General features: G+C 49.1%; 1 protein-coding gene across 2 annotated transcripts; it reads left to right on the top strand.

Moving 5' to 3' along the window:
• The first annotated feature begins 2,152 nt into the window (after positions 1-2,152).
• On the top strand, positions 2,153-17,370 carry LOC118880266 (trichoplein keratin filament binding). Of its 2 annotated transcripts, XM_036823841.1 has the most exons (14): positions 2,153-2,292; positions 3,609-3,802; positions 4,593-4,803; positions 5,413-5,469; positions 6,844-6,912; positions 7,597-7,770; positions 8,608-8,720; positions 8,905-8,971; positions 10,060-10,232; positions 11,082-11,163; positions 12,539-12,724; positions 13,307-13,450; positions 14,498-14,561; positions 17,334-17,370. In XM_036823841.1, exons 2-13 carry the CDS (start codon positions 3,609-3,611, stop codon positions 14,528-14,530), a joined length of 1,503 nt encoding a protein of 500 aa, XP_036679736.1. In that variant the 5' UTR covers positions 2,153-2,292; the 3' UTR covers positions 14,531-14,561; positions 17,334-17,370. The 2 variants fall into 2 exon arrangements, with proteins under 2 accessions (XP_036679736.1, XP_036679735.1); XM_036823840.1 differs by lacking the exon at positions 17,334-17,370 and having other exon boundaries at positions 14,498-15,853.
• Positions 17,371-24,693: the final 7,323 nt, after the last annotated feature.

Below are 24,693 nucleotides of genomic sequence, written 5' to 3'. Positions count from 1 at the left end.
TTGCCGTGTGACCTCAAGAGAGTTGCTTGAGATCTCAGAGTCTCAGTTTCCTCATCTGCAAAATGCAGGCAGGAACCTCACATGTTGGAGGGAAGCTTAAACAAGAAACTACATCTAAAAGCATCTGACACATGGTGGGTATTCAAACAATGTTAGTCCCTTTATGTCTTTCTTTTTGTTGTCTTTCAATACCATCTTTCCCTTTTTCTTTTGGAGAAAAAGAAGGGACTCAAGTTAGGGGGAATCTACTCATTCATTCTCGACGAATATTTATTAAGTGCCTACATTGTGCCAGGCACTGGAGCCACAGCAGGGAAGGTAATGATCCCTACCCCCCTCTCGGTGCTTCAGAGAGTGTTCAGGCCCTGGAATCAGACAGAGCTGGGTTCAAGTCCTGGCTCTACCATCTACAAGCTGTGGTTCCTTGGGCAAGTGCCATCCCAGAAGAAGAGGCCCAGAGGCTATGGCCTGGGGCCTCAAGCTTCCAGGACCAGGCCAGTCAAGCCCTAGGCCCTTGATCCCAGTAGTGGAGCTTGTTTGGTCCTTTAAGGCCATTATACAGATGAGGCAACTGAGGCCCAGAGAGTAGAAGGCCCTTGCCCAAGAGGCACAAAATCAGGACCTGAAGGCAAGCCTCCCACAATACAATTCACATGTTTCTAAAGTTCCTACCACACTCAAGGAGGCCCATCAACAAGTATTTATTTATTGGGCTCTTTTGTTGTGTGGGCAGCTCTGGCTGGGTTGATCAGAGTGGGTGGCTGCTTCCTTTCTCCACTGGGGACACAATATGGAAGAGTGGCCGTGACCTTGGCCAAAGGGGTTGGGACCAATCGGAGGCTAACCCTGGGGAATCTCATGCACGAGGCAGGGCGATGCTGAGTAAACATGTGTCAAGTAAAGGGGGATGTGAGAGACAGTGCTCACCTGAGATGCACCAGGTGCTCTGCTGCTGGGCCCTCTCCATTTAAACCTTCATTTCCTCTCACAAGGGCAACCCTAGAAAGCAGCCCTGATGGTATTCTTTTTAAAAGCTAAACTGAAGCACAGTAAAATTTTCAAGACTTACTGATTTGAATCAGGCAGCACCAAAGAAAAGGTGGTCAGGAGCGCTCTACCGGCAGAATCTAGGAGAGAGGTTTTTAGAAAGAAGATGTGAAAGCAAGGAAATCATTTGATTGGCTATCGCTTAAGGGGTTGCCTTGTTTGGGAATGCCTAGCTGGCTGTTGGTGATTGGGAAGTTTCATTTTCTCGGATTCGAGTGCATTGGCTCTGGCCTCAGTTTAGGTTGGCTTGCATAGGCTACGGAGGCATCAGAGCCTCCCCAGTCTCACGGCCTCCTTTTTCAATTACTTTAACATTCTCATTTCACAGACGAGGACACTGAGGCACAGAGTGATGAAGTGACCTGTCCAAGACCACATGACTAGCATGGTGGAGGTTGCAACAGAGGCCACACTGTTCAACTGGACATTATGCTGCATCCGGGAAAACAGAATGGAATAAAGGGAGGAAGGAATGAAGGAGAGAGTAAATGAAGACAAGAATGGGAATATGAAAAGAGCATGAATCAAAGAGCGGATGTTTTTATTTTTTTAACGGAATAGTTGATACATAAGATAATACACGTAACACATGCGAGTTATAAAACACACTAAGAGAATGAACAGACTTGAACCCACCACTATCCTAAGACAATAGAAAGTTACCAATAACTCGTCCCGACTGACGCCAGCGGTTCTGCGAGCTGGCTGCACGTCGAAAGCACCTGGGGGGCTTAGACAACCACTGATACCCTCAGGGAGCTTGATGGGATTTGTCTGGAGTTTGGTTTGGACATCTGGATTTTTAAGAGCTCCCGAGATGATTCTCATGTGCAGCCAGGTTTGAGAACCACTGGCTTATAATCACCTCCCCTATCATATCCCTCTGATTTCCCCCCATCCTCACTTTCATCCTGAATTTGGTGTAGTGAATGGATTCTTTTCCTCTTTCCTTGCCTGTTTCCAGGACTAGCGACGTTTGCGATTGAGCTCCCGCCCACCACGCGGGGGCACCAGAGAAAAACACAACCTTCTTTTTCCTCTCTGCGCGTCTAGTAATCGCGCTGCAGGAGGCTTGGCCCTCGCGGCGCTCCGTCGCCGACCCGTTGCCCCGGCAACGAGCGGGGAAACGGCCAGCGTAGGTGTAGCTCTATCCGGGAGGGTCGCAGTGGGCCGGGCTGGGCTCGGTTGGGGCATGCTGCAGCTCGGGCTGGGACAGCCTTCGAAAATTCCGGGGCGCAGAGAAACGTAAGTCGGGGGTTTGGGCTCGGCCGGGGGCTGGCTTTGGGGCCGGAACCCTCAGAGCCCCGCTGCAGTCGGCCCCGCTCTGGCGGGAAGCGCGCCCGCCGTCGCGGGACGCGATCGCAGAGCGCCCGGGGGTTCGGCTTCCCGTTCTCACTCTGCTCCGCGCGCGCTCTGGGTCCGACACTTTCCTCTAACCGCGTTTGTTACAGAGGGATGCGACTTTTTCAGGGAGCAGCCCAGCTTGTTGGTGGCAGATCCGGGACCGGAATCTTAAGTTTTCTGACTCCTGGTGCAAAGATTTATCCGCGGGCGGCTCACAGGGCAAGGAAAAAAGTTTGGCAAGCCTGCCACAGTCTGAAGACAGATTATAAACTGGCAGCCTCAGGCTAAACTCGGCCCATACACGCAGATCGTTTTCCTTCGGGATCGGAGGACTCTGAGTTTGCTTATTCAACAGAAGCTCCTTAAGCATTGTCACAGCCAAGCACTGTGTAGACCCTGCACATGGGGCAGCTTTTGGACCAGGGGAAAAGGTGTCCGGAGTGAGACTGGTTCTGCTTTCAAGTCTCCAGCTGTGTCCCCAGATTGCTCCTTGACCCATGCAAATTGATTCCTCTCTCTGGGTGGTGGTTTCTCCATCCGTAAGATGAGGGATCTCCCTCCATGCTAATCCAGAACACTTCCAGATGTGACACCTGGATTGGGCCACTCTCTGCGGGTTGCCGAAGCCAGGGCATGTTGGTCCCAACAGGCAGCCTCTTGCAGTCTACAGAGCCCGGGCCCTCATCTCAGACTAACATGAATTAGGATCCCAGCTCTTTTATAAATTTCCTCCACTTCCTGGTTTTGTGATCTTGAGCAAGTCATTTTACCTCTTTGAACTTAAGTTTTCTCACCTGCCAAAAAATGGGGCGATAGTAACAATGAAAAAGATCGTATATGTCAAGGGCTTGGCACACACACGAATTCCTTAAATTATTATCTATGTTACTTTAGGCAGAGCATAGAAGTCCCCAGTGTGCTTGTCCAGCATTGCCAGGACTGGTTCTCCGTCTCTGTCTGCAGTGCCCTTCATGATGTCTGGCTCACAGCCCGGTGCAGTCCACGCTTATTTAAGTAGATGATTTGCAGCCCTGATGACAAGTCATTTTTAAAATGCTGGTGCCTGGGGGCCTACACTAAGACTTTGTTAACCGGTCTGGAGTGGGACCCAGGCTCTACCAGGCGATTCCAGCGTTCAGCCAAGGGGTGAGGATCACGCATTAAAGGGATGAGGGGTTGCAGCAGGCTCATTTTCTTACCACTGCTGTTCTCCTCAGATGGCACTCCCCACGCTGCCCTCCTCCTGGTGCAGCCGGAGGCTCCCGGATCAGCAGGCCGCACGACAGCGACGCCGGGAGCAGGAGGCCCAGCTTCGGCAGCAGTGGGATCAGAACAGCCGCTACTTCAAGGTGTCTGACGTCTGCAGCTCCAAGCAGGCAGAATGGAGCTCCAAGGCCTCCTACCAGAGGAGGTAATTGTGTGGTGACCGCCATCGGTTAGGGTTGAGGGCCACTTGCTGTCAGGAGATGTGACCTTAAGGACCTGGGGGAGTGCGGCTGGACAGCATGGATTACCTGCACAGTGATGTCTTTCCAACTGGAAATTGAAAAAAAGATCATCAGTGAAGTAACACATTCGCACTGAAAAAGATAAAATGATGAGAAATGTGTGTAGAATGTGGAAGTCTCCTTTGTAACCCCATACCCCCAGGAGAGAACCACAGTGAACTGTCTGGTGCATATCCTCCCATACTCTTCTCCATTTGTGTTTGTGTGTAAATATATATACACACATACACCCATTTTCTGTAGAAATACATGTAAAAACACTGAAGTTAAAAGCATAGGTTTTGGAGTCAGACAGACCTAGATAGAAACCCTGACTGTGTCACCTGCTGTATGAATGAGCTCAGTTTCCTCATCAGTGAAGTGGGGCTAAAACAGAACCTACTTTATAGGATTTATGTGATGATTAATATAAAACCGTCCAGGTATGTAGTACCTGGTACATGGTAACTGCTCAAATAATATTAGCTGGTACTGTTAGCACGCGCATATATAAGTCCATTATACATTTTCTTCTTGCAAAAATAAGATTCTATTATGCGTAGTGGTTCTGTCACCTCTGTTCACTTTGGCTGGAAGAAACCTTCCCGGGTCACCACATTCTGTCTGCCTCAGCCTCTGTCACCCACACAACCAGCCACGTGTTCCCTGTGCGGCTGTAGCACATCTGGTTGATGGTGGCTCCTTCTTACCCAGCATGCACGCCTACCAGCGGGAGAAGATGAAGGAGGAGGGGAGGAAGCGTCTGGAGGCCCGACGGCAGAGACTCAGGCAGCTTCTGGCGGAGGAGCAGGACCTGCTGGCCAGAGAACTGGAGGAGCTGAGGCTGAGCATGAACTCGAGGGAAAGAAGAATCCGGGAGCAGCACGGGAATCTGAAGTCAGCCCGAGAGGAGCAAAGGAAACTGGTAAGTAGCTTTTTAGGAGGCTGCAGAGCGGGAGTCCCCAGCCTGTCAGTGATGCCACGTGGGGTCCCCTCGGGGGCTCTGACCTGTTGAGACGGCAGTTCACTCCAGAGCCAGTCGGGTAAAGTGCTTACTCTGAGTTGTTCTTTATGTGTGTTTTCCATGAGTCATCTCTATTCTCTTTGGCCCCTTAATCATTACATCTGAGTCCTTTTTCTTTATTCTAGTTCTCTGGTCCCACAAAGGGCTGGGACTGGTATATTTTATCTTCTAAAGTAGTCGTGTGCAATGGTGAGCCCCAAACTCTGTTTTTAAGCCTGTTGTATATTTTGAAACAGATCTTTAGTATCTAGGACCCATCTGTAGCATCAGATTTTGGCCCCCTTTTGTCACCATTATAAGAGTCATTTGTCAGCACTGTGTGCTTCCAATCAGGTGTCTGGCTCCCAGCGCCGTGGGTGTGAGGCATGTGGGAGGTCTGAAGGGCAGGCACGGTGCCGGCGTGCCAGTGGAGGAGCTCTTAGCCTGGGCTGACTTCTATTGTGGGTTATCCAAAATGTGGACAGATTGGAAAAGTGACATCAGGCTTCCCTCTTTGTGTTTTCTTGACAGATTGCTGAACAGCTTTTGTATGAACACTGGAAAAAGAACAACCCCAAACTTCGAGAGGTGAAAACCAAGGAAATCCTTCTGTTGATTTGTCTAAGTAGATGAAGTCGTGTTTCCCATCTTGTTTTTAAGCTTGCATCTTGTGCTGGGGTGAAACAGAGATCACTCCAGCCACCTTGAAAAGGAGCCCCACACAGAAGATCTGGTTCATTCGGTTAACAGCTACAAGTGGCTGTGAGGTTGGGACGTCTGATAGGGAGGCGGGACCCCAAGGGCAGAGGCTGGGTAGGCAGAAGGGGCCACCTTGGACGGCCTCATACAGCCTTCCCCTGGAAGTGCTGGGGAGCGCCTACGTGATTTTAAGCAGGGGTGCAACAGGGTCCCAGCTGCATTTTGGGGAGCTGCAGCTTTGGCAGCAATGTCGAGGTGGGCGGGAAGGGGTGATGTCAATTGAGGGGTTGCTGCCGCAGCCCAGGCAAGTGATGGTGAAGGTCAGAACTGGGGTGGTAGGAGAAAGAGGGACAAATCCACAGGCTTCGGGGCAAGGAGAGAGCGGGGCGTCTTGGCTGGGGTGACATCATTCAGCAGAGATTGGGCTAGAGGGAGAGAATCCCATGAAGGATATAATTAATTAATTTCAGTTTATAGTTTGTGTATACACTTGGTGGTGTTAATTTATGTACTCATAACTTCATGTAGAAATTGCCAGTCACAAGTAATAGAGCATCTGGCTGCTCTGGGGCGTTGTGCACTTAGCTCTAAACCTGGGAGGACTCCTCTCCCCGGCCATTTGTAGATTTCAGTGGCTCCTCCAAAGTCATGTACTCAGATGTTCATTCAGAACATTCAAGCTAGTTGCAAATGTTTACATGTGCGAGTTGAGGAAGAAATTAAAAACTTTTATAAACAATTTCCCAAACAAAAGCTTTTGGACAGTGGTACAATTCATTTTCTGATCCAAAAGATTGTTTAAACCCAAATCTCTTATTAATTACCCCAAATTTGTTGCATCTATTGATACAGGTAGTGCCTGTTTTTACAGCTGCTCTTTTGCAGAGGGGGTACCGGGGAGCCAGGCCAAAGGCTGCGTCTGTTCCTCATCCAGCTTCTGCCCTGTGGCCTGGCAGGCTTTAGACCTACCAGGGTGGCCTTTGAGGTTAGATTTCCATTTCAGTGTCTGCTGACCTGTTCCCGCTCAGCCCCAAGGGTAGTGGAAGAAAAGTTTGTTACTTTGTTCCAATTCTTGACATGGTTTAGAATTGACTGGTCCTTTGGTTTTCTAATTGACTTGCAATCAGACTGTATATGTTGGGGTCACCATGCACTTCCTTATAAGACACCTGGCCACATTCCAGGCCATGACACTGTACTTGGCAGTGAATATGTGTCCAATGAATCAGTGAGGAAGTTTATTCTCTGCCTTCTCGTCCTCAGATTGAATTGGAACTTCACAAGAAACATGTGATAAACTCTTGGGAAACACAGAAAGAGGAAAAAAAACAGGTGTGGTATGTGTTGGGAGACTGTCTCCATGTCTTTGAATTTGTTTCTTGTTTTCAATGTTAATGACTCCAATACAGGAATAGACTTCTTCTTGGTTTACTTAACACGTGTTAAAACTGAATGTTTGTTGCTCTTATGCAGACAAGAATCCTACGTGATCACTCCCAGGGGCAGAATAAGACAAGGCGTCCAGGGCTGGTTGATGGTAGATGCAACATGCATCCTTAAAGGTTGTTTCTGTTGCAGCACCCTCTTTTGATGTAATTTACGTCATAAACTCTCGACCTTGGTTTATAGCAGCAACTCTGGGGATAAAAGTCCACACCTCTGTGGACCCATTGCTTCACCTCTGGGTTCATTTTGGAAAGTGTTTTGTTGACTTGTGGAAGGGAAGGAACCCCGGTGTTCTTGAGCCCCTCCTCTGTACCAGGCACTGTGCTGAGAGCCTCCCCAGCTTCGTCTCTGAGGGCAGCACCCCTCCCATGGTTCCCACAGTGAGAATTGAGCCCAGGAAGATGCACCTTTGCCTGGGCCACACAGCTGATAAGTGCGTGGCCTCCTCGGGTATAGACATGTTGGAATGAGGAACGGGCCCTGAGGCCTGCTGACCGGTGGTGGGGAGCTGGGTCTTTGCCAGCTCCATGCTACAGATACTCACCCCCGGGTCCCTTTGGCTCCATGCAGCAAGAAGCCGCCGAAGGGGAAAAGGAAAAACGGTATGAAAATGAATATGAAACAGCCCGACGGGAAGCGCTGGAACGGATGAAAGCAGAAGAGGAGAGGAGGCAACTGGAGGGTAAACTGCAGGCAGACGCGCTGCGCCAGCAGATGGAGGAGCTGAAGGTGAAGGAGATGGAGGTGAGGGCGAGCCCCAGCCGCCAGGGCCTCCTCGCTCGCAGCTCCTTGTTGTTAGGAAACGGGCGTTTAAAAAGCTGCACTAAACAGAGATCATATCCGGGGGGTGATTCTAAGAAGGGAAACAACGCTGGGTTCTCCTTCTGACACGTGTTCCCATCTGTGGTTCTTTCTGTGCCCAGATTCTAGAATGTTAGCCATCAGGAGATAACACCTGTCCTCTCAAACGTGTGTAGAGAGGCCTGCTGTCTGAGAGCCTCCTGAGAACTTGGATTTCAAGTGCTCTTAGTAGACTTGACTTAGTCTGATGATCTGGCATGCAGCTCTCGCGGGAGACTAGCAGTTTGGGGGTCTCAAGGCACAAACCATGAGGATCTTTGGTCCAGGAAGCTGTTTTGAGAATACTGTGCACAGTTGCTCTGAGGGGCTGGATCTTCTGATTCAGGCGAGGGGAGCACTCCCCCCTTCCCCAGGCCAGAATGATTCAAGAACTATATCCGTTGTGCCCACTACGTATTCTAAGTGCCAAGCACTGGGCTGGCTGCTAGGGGTACAGCTGGGAGCTGTGCCAGGTCAGGGAGACAGATGTTTAGTTACAGTAAGCTTGGACAGTGCAGGGCCCTGGGGGAGCACGAGGCAGGGGTTCATCCTTGTCGGCAGGGTTGGGAAGGCCCAGCAAGATGAATGAGTGAGCTGGGCCAAGGGGCTCAGAGCCCCAGAGGTGGGAGGGGATCCTGGCACCAGGTGGCCAGGCCACCCTTGTTGCGTCGTGTCTGCTGAGGGATGAAGGAAGCTCTGATTCTCATGCGCTTACCTGGGTTTACCGTCTTGTACCCATAGGCCACCAAACTAAAGAAGGAGCAGGAGAATCTGCTGAAGCAGCGCTGGGAGCTGGAGAGGCTGGAGGAAGAGAGGAAGCAGATGGCAGCCTTGTGGCAGAAGGCGGAGCTGGGGTGCGTGTGAGAAGGACCCCCAACCCCTCACCTGCCTTCCCCAAGCGGGCGAGCCTCTCACTTTCTCAGACGTGCACTGGTAACCCTGAAACCGAACGGGATACAATCTGCAGAAAGCAGCTGTCTAACCTCTGCTTAATTCTTTAGGAAACACTGAAGGCAACCCATATTTTCTCATTTCTAGACGCTTTTTGAGACATCAGTATAACGTGCAGCTCAATAGACGTACACAGCAGATCCAAGAGGAACTGGTAAATCTGAAGGGACAGCCTGGCGTTTCCTTCACTTTTTTTGAAAAGCATGTTTTCCGTTGCTTAGTAATGGGTGCGTTCTCATAAGAGAACACCAAGTGAGATCGCCCCCTTGACCAGCAGCCCCTGCAATCCCTGCCCCTCCCAGAGGTGTCTGTTTGGGTGTACATCTTTCTAGATACGCAGTTGACCCCTGAACCACGTGGGGGTTAGGGGTGCTGACCCCCACGGAGTTGAAAACCCGCGTACTGCTCTCTCTGCCTCAAAAACAAAGGAATTGATAAATGACCCACTGAAGGGCAGGAAGCTAAAAGTTTGGTTAGAATCAGGACTCAAACCCTAGTTCATTTCAGTCTACGTACTGTACTCTCTAGTCAAACACTTAGTTAATTTAAAAATCTGTAAAATAAAAATACAAGTAGTATATTTATTGAAAAAAATCTGTGTGTAAGTGGACTCACACAGTTCAAACCCATGTTGGTCAGGAATCAACTGTATTTACATACACACACATACAGGGAAGTGGTGAGTTTGGGGGGTTTTCAGTTTCATTTTTAAATGTACTTGAAGTGGCATTGCACAGCACGGTACCTAAGAGTACACCTCAGGCTTCCAGACCAGTGTTCTTAGACTGAGCTTGTTCTCTTTGACTAGCTGTCGGTATTCCTGGCGAGTATGTTGATGGGCTCCCTCACTGAGACCGGACGGGCGAGTTGCTCTCCCACCCCAGTCGGCTTTCCTCTTACGGAACAGCTGCAGTGAGCACTTTGTGCATAAATCTCTGTGCATTTGTGTCTCTGTAGCTTATATCCTCTGGCAAATTGTGTTCTAAAAAGCTGTGCTACCAGATGTGTCCAAGGGCAGAGACGTGCATGTGGTGGCAGAGGGTCTCTCCCTGTGGGCAGAGAAAAGCTCCTGGGCCTCTGGCGTCTAAAGCATCCCTAAGTGATCACACCCTGCCCGCTCTGGAAACAGCCCATGTCTTCCCAGAACGCCTGCTTTCAGTGCCGAGGGGCTGGCGGAGCTGAGGCTGTTGCTACTGCAGGGCTGGGCACCGCGCCCACTGCGCTTCCTCGTCCTTCCTCTAGGAGGCAGACAGGCGCATCCTGCAGGCGCTGCTGGAGGAGGAGGACGAGAACCAGCGCGCGCACCTGGCCCGGAGGGAGCAGGCCCAGGCCGACGTGGCCTGGATGAAACGGGTCATCGAGGAGCAGCTGCAACTGGAGAGGGCGCGGGAGGCGGAGCTGCAGATGCTGTTGAGGTGAGAGGTGGCTTCCTGGCCTCTACTCGTGCCTCGATCCCCGCAGGTCAGCAGGTCGCCGTGAGGGTTGTCTGCTGTTGATGAAACTCCCATCCTTGTTCCTCTGTCCATCATTCGTGAGGAGCACATCTTTGCTAATGGACCTGGCTTGTGGGGTGTTTCCCTCGGGTTATTTAAGGTGGAAGCCATTAGGGTTTAGAGTAAGGATCTGTTCATCTGAGATCTCAGAAACTTGAAATTGTTATAAATTATGGAGACGTTGAATGCTTCTTAGGTCTATATGAATGGGTCTGGATCCTAAAACTTAATCTGGTAGGTGGAAGTAATGGAATAACAGGTAACACTTACTGAGCACTTACCGTGTGCCAGACGCTGTGCTAAGTGCTTTACGGTCCTCCTCCTGTTTAATCCTGACATCCAGCCCAGTGCTGGGGTCACAGAGTACTTGGGTCACGGGGAGTCGAGGCAGTCACTCACTTGCCCCAGGCCACAGGGCGAGCTAGAGTGACCGCAGGAACGTGGTGACAGAGCTCAGGCACCGGCGTGCCCCTCCTCTTCTGCAGCCCCGTTGGTTCCATTCACTTCAGCGTTTAAATGTCCTGGGTGCATGTCTTCACCAGTGCTTTTTGTAAGGAGATGGAGTGTTAAAAAAGGGAACTTAAAGTACTTACGATAGTAATACTTTCTGTGAAGTTGTCCTTCCCTGTAATCTGCTGAAAGTTTATTTGGAGGTCGGCCGCACAGAAGGTGTGTGCTACCTGGTGCCTTGGAGCCCTGTTGGTTCTTTGGTTCTCTTCTACCACCGGTGGTGGTAAGGATCCAGCTGTCATCCTCTCTGTGTCTCCCTAGGGAGGAGGCTAAGGAAATGTGGGAAAAGAGAGAGGCAGAGTGGGCCCGCGAGAGGAGTGCTCGAGACCGGCTGATGAGCGAGGTAATCCGGGAACGGGCGCAGGTGGCTGGGCGGGTGTCGGGGGTTGGTGACCACGTGCTGACCCTGCCAAATGTTCTGGGAACAGAGTCTCCTCTGGGCATTTTCAGTGGACTTTCAATATCATTATAAAAGTAATATACGCTTACTAGGAAAAAATTCAGTACAGAAAAGTAAAAAGAAAAAAAACAGTCACCATCTACATCATCTACACAGCCACTGTTTATTTCCTTCTACGCTTCTGTTTCTATGGGTAATGTTTTTTCTACATATTATACTGAGCTATTTGATTTTGATCATTTTATTATACTATTATATCTTCTTTGTAAATGTCATTTTGATGGCTGTGTAATATATCTTGTGGGTATACAGTAGTTTGTTTTTCCATTTCCTTTTGTGGATCCATTTTTTTTCTGATTTTGAGCTGTTATATGTTACTGCAGTGAACATCTTGGTGCAGAAGCCTTTTCCACATTTAGGATTTTTTTCTTGGGGTGCAAAACCAGAATTAGACTAAAGAACATAACTGTTTTATTTATCATATATAAGTAGTGCATTATAAGACACACCCCAATTCAAAGGAAATCTTTTGGGGGAAAAAAAGTCTTTATTATCCATGTATTGGAAGTTATCTTAAAGTGGTTTAAAATGGAAATTATATTCTGTGCATGCCAGCATGCTACATTTTAGAACCCATGGGAAATCCGGTCTCAACTGGTGCTTTTTCACTTTTGTGAATACCAGATATTCTCCAGCATCTTTTTATTTTTTTTCCCCCATTTAAAATGTTCCTCCTCATTGTGGCCACTTTACATGTCCCCCCCAGAGAGCATGACTGTTGGGTATGGCAGGTGGCTTCCTGCTGTTCCTCGTTCCCAAGTCCTGACCATCATCTGGACATAATCCTGCTCTGGCCAAGAATCAAACACAGCAGGTTTCTGCTGCTTTGAGCAGTAAATTTAAATCCACAAGGTTGGTGGGATGACCCAGACTCTGCCTCTGGCCATCTACGTGGCTTGTGGTTTCTTACTTTTTCTAGAACTCACTGATAGGGAGTGAGAGTCACCTTGTTGCTGTGTGTCTGTGCCCTGGGGACGGAGCTCCATCCCTGCCTGCTTTGATCTCTTTGGTGCTCGGCTGTCTCCATACGCACAGTCCACGTGCGCTCTGTGTGCGATGGGGACGTGTGGGAAACGTGGCCGATTGTTTGGACTGATCCCGTAGTCTGGGCTTGCCTTCGTCTGGTCTATTTGGACCTGAGGCTGAGGATTAGGCTGGGTCTCCGTGTAGCTGCAGCTGCAGACTGTCCACGGCTGATAGAACAGGCATCTGTTAAAGTCTAACCAAAATCTTCCCTCTTCCTTTCCGCTGAGGATAGGTTCTGACAGGGAGACGACAACAAATACAGGAAAAGATTGAACAAAACCGACGGGAGCAAGAGGAATCCCTGAGGCACAGAGAGCAACTTATTCGAGATCTTGAGGAGGCAAGAGAGTCCGCTCATCGTGAGAAAGAGGAGAGCGAAGAACTGAAATTGGCCAGGAAGCAGGAGCTGGAAGCCCAGGTGGGGCTGAGCCCTGGGATGAGCGCGTGGGCAGCAGGCCCTGCTGAGGTTCCTGCGCCATCGTGGCACAGGGTTCAGGGACCCTTGACTTATTTCCACAGCCTGGCCTGGACCTTGTCCAGGAAGCCCATGTTTGGGAGCTCGGAGCATCCCTTTTCATTTCCCGCTGGAACCCTGACCCTCCTGGTTGTAGCTCCAGCCCCGCTCCGGGTCCTCCGTCTCCTGTGGGAACAAGGCTGCTGTTACCGTCCCTCGCCTCTTTCCTGTCTGCATCTGCAAGCACCTGGCTCACTGGCCACAAGTCTCTTTTTATTCAATTCAGTACCTAATAGTTAACACAAAAGGATCTTCCCAACACGTGGCTACGTCCAGAGCTTTTTACAAGGTGCATTTTACCACACACATAACCTCTCCAGTACCATGGTACCATTCAGTACCATGAATGTCCTTCCCACGAGGGCACTGCCACCACTAGTGCTGAGCGCTGATGCTCCAGCGGGGGGACCTGAGCCTGTCCCTCTGGATCAGAGGCAGGGTTCTGCCCTGTGGCCCGTCCCGGGTGACTTTGCTCTCGGTGCCCAGGTTGCAGAGCGCCAGCTGCAGGCGTGGGAAGCGGACCAGCAGGAGGAGGAGGAGGAAGAAGAGGCGAGGCAGGCAGAGCAGCTCACAGACGCCCTGCTGCGGCAGGAGGCGAAGATGATGGCCGAGCAGGGCTACCGGCCCCAGGTAGGGAGCCGCAGGGGACGGCGCTACTGCTGTGCTGCTCAGCCTGGCCCTGCTCTCCCAGGCTCGCTCACAGCCCAGGGCGCAGGGCTGCTTCCCAGCAGCTCAGGTTCTTCCTTGCTCTTCCTCTTGTGTGTTTCTTCCTTTCTCGACTGGTAGGGAACCTTGACACAGCATCTGTTTCGGTCCTTCATTGGGCCTCAAACAGCCCTTGTGGCGACTTTGCTCTGGCTCCTGCCACTGCAGCCCAAGGACTGAGGTCCTGACTGCTAAGCTGCATGCCTGGCCACCCTGTTCGGGATAGGGAACAATCCAAGAAGAGCTTTGGCGTGGCTGGTGAGAGGTGAAGGCGCAGTGGTGCTGGGTCCTAACTGTCCAGACAGCAGAGCCCAGCTGACCGGGGTGACCAGAGGCTTGTTTCCCTTCCTCTCCTGCCCTCGGCACCTGCGGTTGCCCCCTCCCTGTCATCTGATCCTCTCCTTCCTTCTTTCCCTGCCTCACGAACTACTTGAGTGACCCCCGATGCGGGGCATTGGGGGATCACAGAGAAGCAGAGGCCGTCACCCCTGCTTCAAGGGAGCTGATGACTAAAGCACCCAGGAACTGACTGAGGGCTCAGCAGGCGTGTCACCTTTGTCCCTCCTTTAGCAGGGCCACTCTGGCGCTCTAACAGAGAGGCCGGCTCCTCTGTGGTCAGAAACTCTGGGAAGCTGATGAAACAGAGCAGGTACCACACCTGCTGCAGAACGTCAGTGTCTTAACTGGCCGGGGATCTCAAGGCGCAGGGAACAGCATTTTCTAAACTTACTCCATCATGGATCAGTGAGCGTCTCAGATCAAGGTCTCAAAGAGCCACGTGAAATGTTACTTAGGGCTGGTACTTAAAAAAAAAAGAGGGCCTCATTTAGGGCCTAGGGTCAAAGACTTTTCAGCTGTAAATGAAAATAGCCATTTATACTGTGCTTGTAGCTCTTTCTTAAAATGAGATTAATTTCCAGTGCTCCAGAGACTGCTGACCTAATCAGTCTTATGTTTTCTTTCTCTTCTCAGCCTTATGGACATCCCAGAATCGCTTGGAACTGACTCTGTTGGTACTGTAAACACAGAGAGCGAGGTTGGTGAGGCCTCTGACGTGCCGCCGCCAGACCGTTTTACGTGTTCTGTTCCAGCGTTCGGGTCACTGTAAAATAGTTAAGCGAGCCTGTTCAGTCCCACGATTAAACAGAGAGGGTCTGGCCAGACTTTAAGCTCTGATGGATTTGCAGCATGCAGCAGGAAGCCCTTTCCTGCCTTTCTTATCCTAGAAAGGGGCTTCATAGCTAACACGTTGTCAGTGCTGTCACAGTCTTGTAATATGTTGATAAACAATGTAGATTCTAAATCATTGCTAGGAGTTACACATTGTGTTCCACGACAGGATACATGGTTTCCTGTTGTCTCACCCCTAATTGTCAACCTCCAGTGAGGACTCCAGCTAGAGATAGAGAAGTTTTTCAGTTTTTAAAATTGCCATTTAAATTTAACTATTCTACTGAAAACAAATTTGTGGGTCTTGGTACAGTTTATTAATTTCAGGATTTATTAATTTAGTTGTCCCAAAATGATCACGTCTTGTTTTATGGAAGAAAAGAACTATGAACCCTGAGACAGTCTGATGTCGTCCATGGATGCTTTCTAAAATGGTGGTGATAAATGAGTCTTTCCTCCTTGAAGAAGCATTTTGGTAGAATTTCCATAGAGCATTGCATGGGGGCAGGGGGCGATGATCCCAACGTGTATGTAACTGAGCCTCAAAAGGGGACCTCAGAAGGTCACCTGGTTGGCTAACCTTTTGGCATGACACCTTGGACCTCTAGTGTCTTGGGAAGGGCTCAGCTATATGCAGGCTTCTGGGATTTATGTGCCCAGAGGAAGGGGCACTGAACCTGAAAAAACAAAATCAGACTCAACCACAGATCGGCCAAAAGTCTGTCTTCCCACTGTTCTATCAATGTGACATAGTCCTAGATTTATCTCTATAAATAGCTGTTAAGTTCCTTGCAGCAATAATCATATTTTTATGACTTGTATTTTTTTCATGTTCCTCCTCTGAGGTTTCAGTTTTCATTATATTGTGTTCAAGATTCCATATCTCAGTAAATTACAGCTAATTACAGGGCTGGGTTCCAGGTTATTAAAACAGAGTTTATTAAAAAATCCCGAGTCTAAGGGCTGCATTGCCTTTCACTTCCATTGTGCTGTAAAAACAAATTGAGCTGCGAACTGCATCCTTAACCTGTTTTTCATTTTCTTGTCTTACATTTCTTTGGCTATGATCCCCTGAGCGCCACTTTCATTATGTGTGCTCATATTTACTTCCCTTCTTTCAGATGTTCATTAATTGTGAAATAAAGTTCTGGTTCGAGAGCATTGCTTCCAAGCTTTGTCATTGTTGCTTTTATTAATTGCTGCAAAGTGGGTTGTAAAGAATGATAGGTTTTTACTGATTTAGTCCACATCTCTTACAGGTTTGAATATTTTCTATGGTCACGTTTTCTAGGTTATATTCATTTTTCTTGTGAAAGTGGTATTGTCTCTCATTTCCATTGGAGCCTCTTCTAAGTAGACTACAGGGAATTATTAGCAGTCATACATTGTCCAAGCTCCAGGACAGAATCGATGTGGACAGAATTTTTTTTTTTCCGCCACGCCACGCGGCTTGTGGGATCTTAGTTCCCCAACCAGGGATTGAGCCCGGGCCCTCAGCAGTGAAAGCGCAGAATCCTAACCACTGGACCACCAGGGAATTCCCCCAGATTATCTGTTTTTTGTTTTTTTGGCCACGCTGCATGGCTTGCAGGTTTACTGAATATTTTTTATTTCTTTGAGTTTTTTGTTTTTGAAGCCTGGCAGGAATCTTATTAGCATTAAAAATTACATTATACTGGTTCTACACCCTAATATATTTAAATGTTTCCTCTCTAAACTGGGCCTCAATCTTTGTTTCCAGATTTAGAGATTCCACTGTTTCTGGCATAGCACATACTCTTCTTAGCTCTTATCTATTGATTGTGTTGTAGCTATATATATATACACATATACTGGTTTTATTGTTTTAAGCACCTTTTTCTACTTACTGTAAAATTAATGATTTATAGATCATTCTATAGCAGATTCTTCTACAAGGTTCAATTCCTTTAGAACAGATGGTGTTGAAGCCATTACTAACATGTTCTGTGTGTAAACGATTCTCACTCTTTTTGCTCCCTCAGCACATATCCTGTTTAGGGTGGATGCTCTGCGAGGCCTGGGGAAGTTAAAAAGCTGAACAAGAACAGGCACAGGAATCAAACAAGTGCATGGATAAGCAGGAGTCACTGGCGGGCACAGAGCCAGTTGTAACTCGTGGGACCGAAGGAACCATGTGTGCCACAAATATATTCAGTATATCCATATTTCCTTATGAATATAATGAATATTTTTTCACAATCTGGGTTTTTAGGTAGTTTTCAGTCTTCATAAAATATAAAGCATCATTATAATGCCTTCAAAAGCATTAACGTTAGCGGTGCCTGCTGACCTTGCCGAACTTCAGCCGTGAAGCCACATGGAATTTTATTTTAGGGAGTTTGACATTGTCATGTCTTCATTTTAGAGGGTTATTTACTTTCTGACTTAATGTTATGATCACTCAGAAGTTCTAAAAGGTAGAAAAAAAAATCTACCTCAAAGGATATAGGCATGTGATTTTTTAAGTTAATTTTTTATTGACTTTATACATAAGTATTTCATTTTTGGGGTGCTAATATAAATGGTATTAATGATGGTATTATTATTTATTCATTCTCATTTGGCTTCTAATTTTTTTCTTTTAAAAATGGTGTTTCGGGCTCCCCTGGTGGCGCAGTGGTTGAGAATCTGCCTGCCCATGCAGGGGACACGGGTTCGAGCCCTGGTCTGGGAAGATCCCACATGCCGCGGAGCAACTGGGCCCGTGAGCCACAACTATTGAGCCTGCGCATCTGGAGCCTGTGCTCCGCAACAAGAGAGGCCGCGATAGAGGCCCGCGCACCGCGATGAAGAGTGGCCCCCGCTTGCCGCAACTAGAGAAAGCCCTCGCGCAGAAACGAAGACCCAACACAGCCAAAAAAAATAATTAATTAATTAATTAATTTTTTTTAAAAAAATGGTGTTTCTTGGGCTTCCCTGGCAGTCCAGTGGTTAAGACTCCGTGCTTCCAATGCAGGGGGCACAGGTTCACTCCCTGGTCGGGGAACTAAGATCCCACATGCCGTGTAGCGAGGCCGAAAAGTAAATAAATAAATAAAAATAAAAATAGTGTTTCTATAAACATCTTGACACATAACTTCTGTTGCACACATTCAAGATGATCTCTGGCTAGATAGCTAGAAGAACTATTTCAGCCTTACAGTGATGATGATGGGAAAGCCTTGTTTTATGTTGTGACACTGTCCTTGTAGTGCTTTGGCACTCTTTTTCTCATTTTGGTTATTAGCTGACCTAAAAGACTTCCCTTTTGCTCATTTTTTTCCCCCTAAACACCCAATCCTCCATTTCTATGCAGAACCATTTATGGTAGAGAACACTGCCGTGTTGAGAGTTCCCCATGTGTGAGATTAACCAAGCCGTGTGGCACTGTCATTCATGCTGCTGACTTGTCACTCCTGAGACAAACTGAACAGCCTGGCTTACAGTTACCATACACATTCTTGACGATACAAGCGGGGTTCTTTGGGCACCTATGCAGAGTTACTTTGGCCTCTGCCAGCCTTTCAGGCCCAGGCACCACACAGGCCCTTCCTACATGATGTGAGCCAGGTCCCTCGCATCCAGTGCCATGTACACATCGATAACTCCTGGATCTGTATCTCTGGTCCTGACTCCTATATCTGCTAGCGCTCTGACATCTCCACTATATGCCCCAAAGATGCCTCAAACTCAGCACAACAAGAATAATCAAAAGATCTCTCCTCAACTCCCATCATTAAACGAAACAACAGCAACAGCCATCTGGCCCTCCTGCAGCGTTCTCAGATAAGTGAATGGCACCACCATCTACCTGCCCGCTGCAGGAGCCATACCCCAGGGCACTGAGTCCTGCTACTTTGACCTGAAATCTCTGAGTCCATCCACACTGCTCCCTCTCACCACCATCTATCTATCTTTCATCCCTACCACTGACTTCTGCCTGAAGTCACCCATCCACCTCACTTTTCTCTCCATCCTGCAGATCTTTTACAAACACACACCTGAAATGAAAATCTTCCACTGTCTTCAATGGTGTCCCTCTGCACTTAGGACCAAGACCCAAATCCTCCCCTGGCCTACCAGGCCCCATAGTGGCTAGCCCTCCAGGAGCCCTCCCTAAATGCACCAAGCTGCCTCCTGGCCCAGGAACATAAGTAATAATCAGACTGGAACAAAGATGTTCCTCACAGCATTAGTTAGAGTAGCAAAAACTGATAACCTATATGTCCAACACCAGGAGGCTGTTTGAGTTTGGGGTATTATACAGTGAATTAAAATGAAACGGAATGCTTAAAATTTTCTGAAAATTCTGGAGAAATGTTCATGCTGTGTTAAAAAGTTGTTCAAAAGCAATAGCTACGTAACTTCATTTTTAAGGAAACAATATTTGTTGGTATTTCTCAAAGTTGGGATAATGGGTATTTCTCATTTTGGGTGCTTTTCTATATTTTCCACAGAGAACATTTTTGAAATGAGGGAAAATGTTATTAAAAAAACAAAGAAAAAGGCAGATACTAGATAATTAACAAAACTACAAGATAAACCAAAACTAAATAACCCAGCCTCTATTCCTTAAGGAGGTATTTCCTACCCTCTGGCAGGAAAAAATTAAGGACCCATTTCCAAATATGGGTGTGGAAGGTTTCTGGTCAGGACACAGTCCTACAGTGGTTTCTGGGCCCCCTCCCCATGACCTCGGTCTCTGAACAACTTGGATGGGTATTAACGCTGAGTGAAAAAGCCAGTCTCAAAAGGTCACATGCTATATGGTTCCACATATATAACATTTTTGAAAGGAGAAAATGAGGGAGAACAGATTCATGGTTGCCAGGAGATGGGTATGACTCAAGGGGCAGCAGGAGGGAGGTGTCTGGTGATGCAGCAGGTCTGTATCTTCATGTGGTGACAGGAACCTACTTGCGTGGTAAAATGGCAAGAACTACACACACACAAATGTGTCTAAAATCTATGACATCTGAATGAGGTCTGTGATTGCACCAAAAGCAGTGTCCTGATTTTGATATTGTACTATAGTTATGTAAGATGTCACCACTGGGGGAAGCTGAGTGAAGGGCACGGGGGACAGTTTTTGCAATTATTTTGTGGGTCTACGATTATATCAAAGTAAAACGTAATAGTAATCTAGTGTAGGGGAGGTTTCTTAAGACCCAAGGAACACTAACCATAAGGAAAGGATTGATAAATCTGACTACATTAAAAAAGCTTCAAAAGACACCTGAGAGGGAGGCATGCCCACAGAATGGGCAAGGATGTTTGCAACACAGATAGCAACAAAATGGTCAGAACATTAAAAAAAAAAAAAAAAACCCTCCTATGAATAATTAAAAAAGAAAAAAAACAGCACCTAATGAAAAATAGGTAAACACTCAAACAGGCACTTCACCAAACAGGGAATCTAAATGGCTATGATAAACATGGAAAAGCACTCAGCTGAATTATAGATCAGGAAATGCGAATTAAAACTACTAGATACAAGCCCACTGGATTGGCAACATTAAAACTGCTTATTACACCACTGCTGATGAAGATGTAGAACAAGGGGAAATCTCATCTTCTGCTGGTACAACCCTTTGGAAGACAGCATGGAAACAGTGTTACAGTTTGGAGATGCACATCTTTATGACCCAGGAGTCCCACACCTAGGTATACATATACCCTACAGAAACATACAACACATGTACCAGAAGATATATTTTTCAAAGCAGTTTTTTTCATAAGAGCCAAAAACTAAACTCAAACGTCCATCCATAAAATACTAGATAGATAAATCATGGTGTATACGTTCAGTGAAGACTGCACAACATGGGGAATGTACTAAATAGAGCTACACACGCACGTTGAATCTCAATGTGAAGGAAGAAAAGCATACATCAGTGGCTCCGGTTACAAGTTTGAAAACAGGCAAAAGAAAGCTCTTACTTAAAAAGGGGTACACACAGGTGTTCAACCAAAAGCAAGGAAGCAATTAGCACTAAAGTCTGGGGCAGGCAGGACCCATGGTGCCTTCTAATGCAAAGGCAATGCTCTGTTTCTTGACCTGGTGGCAGAGACACAGGGGGCCACTTTATAATTCTGCATGGATGCGTTAGACACGTTTCTGTACGTAAGAGTCCAAGTTGGGGGAGGTGGGGTGAACAGAATGGAGGGGGAAGGGCAGAGGCTGTGGCCCAGGCTGGCCTGGGTTCCTGTCCTGATGCCCCACCACTTAGGGGCCAGGTGACCCCTCTTTGGGCCAGTTCTTCATCCATGAAAAGTGGAGAATGGGGATGTGAGGATGGGTAAGATAGATACCGAAACCACCAAGCTCAAATGGACCTATTTTTCCTGTCAAGAGGATCCCCGCCTCCTCCCCTGCCCAGTAAACAACCTGCCAGTGGTGGAAGCACCCTCATCTCTGCTGCTGGACTCCGGCAGGATTTCCACCTTGCTTGAATAGGAAGCAGCAGGCCGATAGGCTGCGCTCCTCCACTGAGCCAGCTTCCTCCCCCCCTCCCTGAGTGCGGGGAGTCCCGTCCAGTCCCCTGGAGGGAGCCCCCCTGGCTTCCAGCACCAGGCACAGGGCTGCTCCTTCCAGAATGGCCGACCTGGGTGCCTCTACGTGCCCTGTGGGATCTGTGAGGCCCTGAACTGTTGAAACAGCTGAATTGGGCAACATCCTCCACTCATAGATCCGAGTCTGACTTTGAGTAGCGGTTACCAAATGTCTCAATTTGAAACAGACAGAAAAGACAAGAAATACTGTGGCAAACACGGAATTGGAAGACAAAACAAAAACTCAGTGTTCAACATTCCTTTACACTGCCCCGGCACCCAGGGTGGGCAGAAGACCACACAGAGACCAGCATCCCGGCCTTCCTCTCTGATGCTCCCAGGCAAGAGGATTGCCTCTGAGTCTGCCCCACACCTCCCTCCCACCTTACCTCTATCCAGGTCGTGGCCATGCCTCACCCTCTTCTGCTTCCAGAAGGTCTGCTGTCTGCCACATTCCTGCAGCCCTCATCCTGGAGGGTCCACTGTGCCAGGAAGTGCCCCATGGTTGAGCACAGGCCCCGTGCTCTGACTTGCTCCACCACCACTAACTGGGCCTCAGTTTCCTCATCTGCAAAATGGGGGGTTGTTTCAGTTGCTACCGTAGAAAATTGCACTTAGCCCAGTGACTGCACACAATGAGTGCCAGTATGAACTCAGCCCCTCTGGTCTGAAAGGAACGGGGTGCGGTAGGGTGGGGAAGTATTGAAAGAGGGAGAGGTCCTGAGAGGGGAGGGCTGGGAGAGGGAAGCAGATAGCAAGGTGTGGGGCGAGGGGGGCTAAGAGCCACTCTTAGGCCATCGTGTGGGTGGGGATGTGTGTGCAAATTGTAAGACCAGACTTCCTGTCTGTAATGTGTCCTGGGCTCCTGAGGAAAGTAGGACCTGGGAGAAAGACGGAGCTTACAGGACTAAGGCAAGAGAAGAGGCCAAGGCTGGGTGAGAGGTAATTACCTGGGGATCTGAAAGGGAAAGGAGGTGGAGAGAAGGCTGAGGGCAGGGGCAGGACACAGAGGGTGGTGCTACAAGGGCTGGAGAGGAAGGGAGAGGAGTGAGGGGCCTGAGAGGGAAGAGAGGGGAAGGTGTTGGGAAGGGGTGAGGGGTGAAAAGGGATTTGGGGGAGAAGAGGCACTGGGGCGAGAAATGGGCTGGGAAGTTTGGGGAGCGTGGCCAGGGAAGCTGTGCTTGTGAACAAGGACCTGGGTGTGGGGGAGGGAGGATGGTATGTTTGGGGGGGCAGGACGAAGCAGGGCTTCACTGTGCCTTTCCTTGTCCCCAGAGGCCCCTCCCCGGGGACCTACTCTGTGGTGAGCTGCCACATGCCCCCGTAAAGCTATGAAGGAATCCGTCCCACCTGGTGTGGCTCTGGCTTCTGGTTTGGTGGCCACCTCTGCCCGGTGTCCGTGGGCCACGGGGACCGGCTCCTGGACAGCCTCGCAGAGTGTCAACCTCAGATGGCCCCCGAGCTGTCCCTGTGGTGAGGCCGCCTCTGTGCAGCCCCACGGTTGGGAAAGCAATGCCCATGCTTGGGAGCCAGTGGACAGTCCTGCCAGTCGGTCACTCAACAAACGCTGGAGGGGTCCTGGTGCCTGGGGCTCAAGGGTGAGACACGTCTTATGGGCACAAGAAGACTGTGCCCCGGTTACTTACTAATGCCCTTTATTCACATCATCTCACATCACCTCTTACGCAGACCTTCAGGGATGCAGCCTCCCCGGGCTTCACCTCTGCACAGAGGCCACGTTCTCTGAGCTCCTTAGTCACAGACCCCTCTAGGGTCATGAAAACCCACCTTGGCTGATTACGAGGAAGACACACCGGACTGACAGTAACTCACACGCTCTCCCTCATCCCTGGATGCGGGACGTAACCTCCTCAAGTGTAACTTCCACATCTGTAAAATGGGAACAACTCCTCCTGCTTCACAGGGCTGCAGATAGGATTCAACAAGTTAATATACATAAGGAACCCACCACGGTGCCTGGCACAGAGTAAATAGTTGATAAATGTGAGCTTTAGTTATAATTATTATAAAAACACGGCTAAAAGTGATACCGACCAGGGTTCTTGGCCTTCCCCAATCAAGAGAAATTGACTAGAGGCCAGACATGAAATTCAGGCAAGGCTTTATTGGGGCCCCTGCTGCAGCAGGGGGGAGCAAGAACAAACAACAGTTTCCCTGGCTTGCTCGCTAGCTGACGGGTGGGGCAAGCCTGTTCCTTATATGGGGTGAGGGTAGGGTTGTGTCCAGAGGTCTGGCTGGAGGGGTGGCTTAGGTATTCTACCTCCCCCTTAGGTGGTGTTGAGTGCAGGGGGCATGCTCAGTACCCTACTTTTGCTCCCAACACGCTGTTTTTGCTCCTGGCTCTTCAGAAATGGCAGTTGGTTTTCTTTTTTTTTTTTTTTTGGTCTTTCTTTTTGTATCTTTTGGGTCCAGAATTTGCCCCAACTGCCCATGCACACAGTTATTTTTAGTCGAATACAGTTTCTCTGTATTTTGTAGCTTGAGGTGAGGTGGGTCCAGGTGCAAGCTTTGCAACACTGCAGTAAAGGGTCCCGGGTCCCAGGCGTGTCTCGAAAGCAGAAGGCAAGGAGCTGTGCGGTGTTGGTGGCGGGGCCTGAAAATGGTCTACAGCGCTGCTTCTCAGAGTGCGGTCCCTGGACCAGCAGCAGCAGCAGCCCTGGGACCCCGTGAGAAGCGCAGATCCTTGGGCCCCTGCCCCAGAGCTGCTGAAGCAGAGGTGAACAGGAGACTCTTTCCCAAGCCCTCCAGGTGCTCTGATGCTGGCTCACTAGAGAACCCCTGCCCTAGGAGCTGTCTCTGGGAGTGAGCTGATTGATGATGGGTCTGAACTGCGAGGTCCTCGGACGAGCTGGATCACACAGAGAGGATGCCCCGTCTTCCCCGGGCTTCTCGCTTAGAAAGGCACCCGTGCTGCCCCACCCCTTCTTCCGTTTGGGAGAAGTGCCCCAAGTCACCCGTCGGGAGGACAGTTGTCGGGGACTGTGGGTATCCTTGTCGAACCCGGTGTAAATCTATCCCACAGCTCCCCCATGTGAACCCGCACAACAGCCTGGCTCTGAAAGTAGAAGACTGGGGGCCTCGAGAGACCGAACTGACTTCGCCACCCGATCACCTGCCCAGGGGAAGTGAGGGCGCCTGCGCTCGGCTGGCTTTCGCTGAATTTACAAAATTTAACGTGAGGAGTAAATAAGATACATGGAACTGATTCCCTGATGCAGGACTTCTTGTAAGAAAGCTATCTGCTGAGCACAGAGGAGGAAAAGGTCATCCTTTCTGAAAACAGACAGAGCCCCCCCCCAGGGTGGAGGCACATTTGATACCGTCTCTCATCAAAGATGGGGTTCTGTGGGAAGAACTTTCTAGGAACTTTGACCTAGTATCTGGAAACATCAACTTATTGATGGGAAGCATAGAATTACCACAAG

Source organism: Balaenoptera musculus, chromosome 14 (assembly GCF_009873245.2).
Source record: "Balaenoptera musculus isolate JJ_BM4_2016_0621 chromosome 14, mBalMus1.pri.v3, whole genome shotgun sequence".
Classification (NCBI taxonomy): Eukaryota; Metazoa; Chordata; class Mammalia; order Artiodactyla; family Balaenopteridae; genus Balaenoptera; species Balaenoptera musculus.
This window is presented reverse-complemented; position numbering and strand designations above follow the sequence as displayed.

Bases quoted from the DNA above. Each gene is read 5' to 3' on its own strand.
- LOC118880266 (XM_036823841.1), top strand. From the start codon at position 3,609: ATGGCACTCCCCACGCTGCCCTCCTCCTGGTGCAGCCGGAGGCTCCCG. The intron at 4,804-5,412 runs GTAAGTAGCTTT...TTTTCTTGACAG, and splicing joins GAGAGGAGCAAAGGAAACTG to ATTGCTGAACAGCTTTTGTA. The intron at 13,451-14,497 runs GTAGGGAGCCGC...TTCTCTTCTCAG, and splicing joins AGCAGGGCTACCGGCCCCAG to CCTTATGGACATCCCAGAAT.